At 50.8% G+C, this 7,192-nt stretch overlaps 1 protein-coding gene across 1 annotated transcript; it reads left to right on the forward strand.

Moving 5' to 3' along the window:
- Positions 1-1,672: 1,672 nt before the first annotated feature.
- HEY1 (hes related family bHLH transcription factor with YRPW motif 1) lies at positions 1,673-5,458 on the forward strand. Its single transcript, XM_082674469.1, has 5 exons — positions 1,673-1,902; positions 2,178-2,253; positions 2,402-2,485; positions 2,771-2,852; positions 3,742-5,458. The coding sequence occupies exons 1-5, from the start codon at positions 1,814-1,816 to the stop codon at positions 4,323-4,325; spliced, it is 915 nt and encodes a 304-aa protein (XP_082530595.1). The 5' UTR covers positions 1,673-1,813; the 3' UTR covers positions 4,326-5,458.
- The last annotated feature ends 1,734 nt before the right edge of the window (positions 5,459-7,192 follow it).

The raw sequence follows: 7,192 nt of genomic DNA on the forward strand, positions 1-7,192 counted from the left end.
AAGAGGTTCAGGAAGTGGCATAATGTGTGTGTGGGGGTGAGAGGCTGAGAAACCAACGTCCATATTAGGCTCAGGCCACTCATTGTGCGGCGTCCAAAATGCATTAAGATGGCATTGAGATCAATAATAAGGAGGGATAGAAACGGACAAGCAATCTTCAAGTGAGCATATTTCTGTTATCCTCAACAATATTTATCAAGCGTTCCCTCACTGACAGCAGCCACAAGAGTGGACTTCAGAGGAGTACGAACAGCTCTGCTCCTTTGTCAGGGATAGAGAAGCCTGGATTTCTAAATTCAAAAAAACCACCCAGCTGTTTCTACAAATCAGTAACCGGCCCGAGATACACAATATATATTTTTAAAACATTTATCTTCTCGAGGACTTGCACGTAGCACTCAGTACACGCCACGCCACCACCTAGGCCGGATGTGTGTGGGTTGCGCGTGTGCGTCTAGGAATTAGAGACTTGCATCCCCTCAGCAAGGGCAGCCTCAGACGCAAATGCTCAGTCCCGCCACCCTGTCGCCCGCTGACAAGATCTGGCCGCCAACGCCTGGAAAAAAAAAAAAAATCCCCAGGGGCCTCCTCCCTACCCCCACCCCCCCAAGTCAGCCGAGAAAACAAGCGCTCCCTCTCCCCGGACATTAGATGCACAGGGGAATTCATTCCATCCTGGAGACTGGGAAGCCCCTGCGGAAGCGAGACCGTCTGCTAGTCAGGACATAGCTCCAGAAACCGAAAAAGAACATTCTCTGAAACCACATGTTCCCCTGCATGCGCCCGGGGCCCTGGACTGGTGGCCACAGTGAATGGCGTCCCGGCGGCCGCTCTCCCGGCTCCCTGCACCCTCCGCGGAACGCCCGGCGCGCCGCCCGGCCAGGTGCATCGGGCCTGGCTTTGCCGGAGGCGCGCGGCTCCCGCCGCCGTATACGGCGGGCCCGCAGCGGAGATTTACCTCGGCGCAGGGCGGTGGCTTCCGGGGCCGCCCGGCGCCCAGGCTCCGATTACAGGTTCACACGGGGGGCCGGGCCCGCGGCCGCCCAGCCCCGCCGGCGCGCCCTCCCGGCCCCGCTCCCCCGCCTGCGCATTCTTCTCCATTCATGCGGACGCCCAGCGCCGCCACCACCACCTCCGCCGCCGCCAGCGCGGCCGCCGTCGCCGCCGCCGCCGTCGGCCGCCCGGATTGGCTGGCGGCCGCGGCGCCGGCACTTTCCCACGGCCCGCGGCGCGTGCGGCTCACCGGCGGCGCTGCAGGCGCGGCCCTGGCGTGCGGCCAGCCCAATCGGGGCGCGCGGGGCGGGGCGGGGCCGCGGCCGCCGACCGGCTTGTGTCCCGGCCCGGCCTCCGCAGCCTGCTCGCCGCCGGCCCACCGCCGCCCGCGCCTCCTCCTTCCCCCCAGCGGAGGCCCGACAGAGCCCCTGTGGAGCCGACACACCGCCGCCGGGCAGGGGCGGGCGCCGAGGGCGGGCGCGGGCTTCGCCCTCGCCCTTGGCCTCGCCCCCACCCCGCCCCTGAGTGGCTGCCAATCAGTGGAGCGAGAAGCCGGATTGGCCAAGGGAAGGCTGTTGCCCGGGAGCCGACGCCCCGCCCGTCCGCCCCCTTGCCCGCCCCCTCTACTCCTCCGCCCTCCCCAGGGCCCTGGGAAGGGGCGCAGCGTGGGAAAGGGATGGTTGAGTTTTAACCGGAGGCAGAGAGTGAGCCGGACCAGTGTGTGCGGAGCGCGAGCAGCCGAGCGCGGAGAGGCGCCGCTGCAGTTAACTCCTCCCTGCCCGCCGCGCCGACCCTCCCCCGGATACCCCGCGTAGCCAGCATGAAGCGAGCCCACCCCGAGTACAGCTCCTCCGATAGCGAGCTGGACGAGACCATCGAGGTGGAAAAGGAGAGTGCGGATGAGAATGGGTGAGTTGGCGGCGGCGGAGCGGGAACGGGAGCGGGAGGCGAGCGCCGGCTGGCCTCGGTGACAGCGCCCAAGGGCCCGGGGCACGCCGGCGCCCTGCACTGACCTCCGCGCATCTCCGGCAGGCCTCCGCCCCGGGTGAAGACCCCGGAGGCTCTTGAAGACCAAGTTGCCAAAAAAAAAAAAAAATCTGAGTACGGGGAGGGCGTGGGGGCGACCCCTCAGATCACCTCCTCTCGCTTAACGGCGATTCCTGTCCCCCCCACCCCCCATTTAGGAACTTGAGTTCGGCTCTAGGTTCCATGTCCCCAACTACATCTTCACAGATCTTGGCCAGGAAAAGACGGAGAGGCGTGAGTCTCTTTACAGTGCACCCTTTTTTTTGGGGGGGGGGCGGGGGTTGTTTTGTTTTATTAATTAACGGGAAAAACCACCTTTCTTCACTTTGGAATTTACAGTCGGAATGGAAATGTCCCCCTTTGTTTTGCCTGCTTTCTACAGATCATTGAGAAGCGCCGACGAGATCGGATCAATAACAGTTTGTCTGAGCTGAGGAGGCTGGTACCCAGTGCTTTTGAGAAGCAGGTAATGGTGAAAGTAGATAGAGCTCTCCGTGTAGCTATCCACGCCTTCAGAATTCTTCCCCTCATTAATCTAAACCTTACCCGTGCCTTGGAAAATAACTGCGTTGTTTGTGCGGAGGAAATGAATTCATACAGAGTCCAGCATATTTTGGAAGATAATTTATTTTGCTGTTGTCTGTACTTTTATGGTTTACACAGCATATATGTGCATATATATTTTAAGTTGTTCCCCAAAAGCACTTGGTGCCAAATCCGTTTTTGTTGTTGTTGTTGTTCTCTTCTCTAGGGATCTGCCAAGCTAGAAAAAGCCGAGATCCTGCAGATGACGGTGGATCACCTGAAAATGCTGCACACTGCAGGAGGGAAAGGTACATCTCTAGTCCGGTGGGGGAAGAGTGAACAGCCACCGATGGCCAGGATTGGTGCAGTCGCTGTCTTATTTTTACTGTGTGCTTTGGGGGTGGGGAGAGAACGGTGTGTGGTGTGTCGGGTTGCCTGTCAGTGTATTTTCACGTGCGCATAGGTTTTTCTCCAGTGAATTCATCACCCCAGCCCTCTGCAAATTAAGCGTATGCACCTTCTTTTGGAAAATACCTATTATGGGTGAGGTGCCCTGAAGCTGTGACAGCTCTGATCAGGTAGCTCAAACCACAATTGTTTGTTAACCTTTCTGAGAAAAAGATTTTTTTTAAGTATATGCTCTTAATTTCATATACAAGATTCTTAAAGAATAAGCTGCCACATGACTGTTGAGGAAAGAAACCTGTTGTGGTTAAGTAGAGAAAACCCAAAGGAAGGTGGGAGACAGAGGAGGTCTGTGTGTCTGTCTCCAGCCGGAAAAATGCTTTACTCTGGACCAAGTGCCTAAAAGCTCCATGATGATAACTTACATCTGTGTGTCTAATGAATTTCACTACTCTGTGGTTTTTCTGTCCTTGATGTATTTTTTGTTGTTGTTGAGGGAAAACATGAAAGGAATGAACATAGTTTCATCTGCCGGTAGGGTATAATTCCAATTTCTGCTTGGCAGTCTCTAACTGGGCTTTGAACTTGCATTAGCAAAGACATACTTCTCATGTTGATTAATGCAAAGATTTTGGTCGACTCCCAAATATTTGGACTTTCAGAAGAGCCCGTGAATGCCGTTTTTTTTTTAAAAAAGGATGTAGATATTTGCCAGGAAGGGCTGCCTTTGGGATTGAAGAAATGCGGGAAATGAGCAAAGCTCTGAGGTTTTTCTTTTGTTCGTTTCCCCAGGCTATTTTGACGCGCACGCCCTTGCTATGGACTATCGGAGTTTGGGGTTTCGGGAATGCCTGGCAGAAGTCGCCCGTTACCTGAGCATCATTGAAGGACTAGATGCCACGGACCCGCTTCGAGTTCGACTGGTCTCACATCTGAACAACTATGCCTCCCAGCGGGAAGCGGCAAGCGGCGCTCACGCAGGCCTTGGACACATTCCCTGGGGGAGTGCTTTCGGACATCACCCGCACGTCGCGCACCCCCTGTTGCTGCCCCAGAATGGCCACGGGAACACTGGCACCACGGCCTCGCCCACGGAACCCCACCACCAGGGCAGGTTGGCCACGGCACATCCGGAGGCGTCGGCTTTGCGGGCGCCCCCTAGCGGCAGCCTTGGACCGGTGCTCCCCGTGGTCACCTCCGCCTCCAAACTCTCGCCGCCTCTGCTCTCCTCGGTGGCCTCCCTGTCGGCCTTCCCCTTCTCTTTTGGCTCCTTCCACTTACTCTCTCCCAATGCACTGAGCCCTTCGGCACCCACACAGGCAGCAAACCTTGGCAAACCCTATAGACCTTGGGGGACGGAGATTGGAGCTTTTTAAAGAACTGATGCTGTAGAATGAGGGAAGGGAAAGCTTAAAATCCCAGCTGAGCTGGGCTGTTGCCAACATCACCTTAAAGTCATCAGTAAAATAAAAAGGAAGAAGGTACACTTTCAGATAAATTTTGTTGAAAGACGAAAGGTTTGTTGGTTCACTTTTTCTTTTTTAATGTTTTTTTTTATCATGTCATGTATTAGCAGTTTTTAAAAACTAGTTGTTAAATTTTGTTCCATACGTTAAATTGAAATAGTGAATATAAACCAACAAATTGGTGATAGGTTTGGACTGTGCCTAATTTACTTTGTAAACCTATCTGTCTAAGAATGATTCCATTTTGCCTCAAAGTTTTGGGAATTTTAACATTTAGTATTTTTGGTCGGTTTTTCTCCTTGTATACAGTCTCTTTTTAGAATTAATTTTACAAACCACTATGCTCAACGTTAACATGACGCTATTTGTTAATATTTTGACAGTTAAGGTGTTGTATAAATGATATTCTTTTTTTGGGGGGCTATATCGAATTTTATATTTCTGAATAAAGCGTTGACAAATCAGATGATCAGCTTTATCCAAGAAAGAAGACTAGCTAATCCTCTGCTTCCTACAGCAGTAGGGTGAATGTACAAACCGTCAGGGCCCCTGAATCTGAATGACCAATTGCTGTCGTCTACCAGGACTTGGTTAGGAGAGGTCCCCATTTGGAGTTGGCAGGGAAGAGACAGAAGATGATTTGCGTAGAATATGTCTGCATTTACCAGCCCCAAGCAATGCAATGAATTTTTAAGTTCACAGATCTCAAGTTCACAGATGTCAACATGGATAAGTGATCATGGTGTGCAAGTGGTCAATGGAATAGTCCAGTGGAACCTGTTAAATGCATAACCTAATTCTTCCTGGAGCTGCCATATTTTCTTTTCACTGGAAATTTTTATGTTGTGTTTTCCTTTTTGGTGCATGGAAATGTGGTTATTGAGATACTTAAAAGGGCTTTGCTGCCTTCTATTTGGTTTAATTTGATTTGGGCTATTAAAGCATCATTTTACAGGTTTATTCCTTTAGCAGGTGTAGTTTAAACAACCTCCACTGAACTGGGTTTGACCTCTGTTGTACTGATGTGTTGTGACTAAATAAAAAAGAACAAATTCTTCTCCAGTATATGTCTTACATACTTTAGCCATTCCCTCTATTGGCTAAGATGAGATAAATTGTCTCTCATTTTCATTTTGCCTGGTCATCAGTTTTCTTATGTTTAATAATCTCATTGTTCTTGGTGTTTGTGATTTTGAATAAGGTGACTTCATTATGGTGCAGAGCTTTGGTGTGACTCCCATAAGGGGACATAGTCCTCTAGCTGTTACGTCAGATGATCTGGCCCTAAACTGGCCATCTATGGACCAGAAACCTCAAATCAGACTGGTAGTTGCAGGGTGGGAGAGAACTCTGATGAAATTATAAAACCGTGTTGACCGTTCAACAAATATTTACTGAGGACATCTACTGTGTGCTCAGTTCTATGCAGGGGGAACAGAATATTAAATTTCTTTCTTTTCTTTTTTTTTTTTTAATGGCAAAACAAGAAAAGCCAAACCTTGCTAATTCTGAGCCCGGGAATCTGAGGCCTGGTGAGCGATTGCAGGCTGTAATTCCGCACCTGCATGGCTCCAGGAGTCTTTCCTTGTCTGGTTTCCAAGGCATTTGTTTAACCCTTTAGTTGCATTTGACTCCTTCTCTGTGTAGTGAGGAAGCAGACACGTGCTTGAGGTTAGAACAAACCCCTGCCAGAACAGAGGCAGTAATCTTGGCCTCCGGGGAGAGGAGTGCCTTCCCGTTGCTTTAAAAGTCGTCCTTCTGCCAATTAAGGGGTCTCCTAGCTCCGAAGGAGTTTGCCTTGATCCTGAGGGTGGGTAGAGAGCAGAAGGAGAAAAGCCACTCTGTGGATGAAATAGAGCCTTCCTTTTCTTTGCCTGACCACTGAACTCTTCCTCCCTCCTCTGATTAAGAAATGAAGGCAAAGCGAAGTTGGGACTTTGAACTTTAGCAGTGACATCTGGGTCCCTAGGAAGGGGATGGATGGAGACTGCGGCATTTTTCTGATTGTGGGTTTCAAAGGCTAGCTCCCACTCAACCCTTCTCTGTGTGCCCTCGGTTCTGCTCTGAGCGCTGCCTGTACCACGCAGACACTCTTTCTGCCTGTCATAATGCTGTGATGGGAAGTGTGATGATAATTTCTGCCAAGTGTCAGTGTAATTTTAGCAGCCGGGATTTCACATGGCATTACAGCATTACTGAACAGCATTGTGCTTAGACTGTCTTAGATGCTCTCTGTGGCACCCAGGTTTAGATGGCTGCTAATGTGGTAGGAAAGAAAGAAAGCCTCTCATTTTACCGGCCCTGCTGGAAGCACTGTGCAACCGTAAACGTGTGGCACGTTCCACTTGTCATATCAATGACCCCTATGTCACCAGCTGGTTAGTAATTTTTTCTTTTTTTGGAAGGGGGATGGGGGGGTCATTTTCAAGATTACATAGTTTTCCAAAGAAATATTTTGGGTGAGAATTCCCTGGTGGTCCAGTGGTTAGGACTTGGCCCTTTCACTGCTGGGGGCCTGGGTTCCATCCCTGGTCTGGGAACTAAGACCCCGTACAGGAAGAAATATTTTGGTTTCTTTTTAAACCTCTTCAAGGTGACAGGTTTCTGGAAATCGTGGAGATGGAGTCTGAGCTTCCTGGGAAAGAGAATGGAGTTATGATGATAAGCCAGTGGTATGTAGAAAAATGAATGTAGAAAAATTCTCATTTCTATTCTGAGTTGAGGTAGGATGAAAACATCAGGGTCATTAGTGCTACCATACTTTTTTTTTTTTTTTT

This window comes from Grampus griseus (genome assembly GCF_964374135.1).
Source record: "Grampus griseus genome assembly, chromosome: 17".
NCBI lineage: Eukaryota > Metazoa > Chordata > Mammalia > Artiodactyla > Delphinidae > Grampus > Grampus griseus.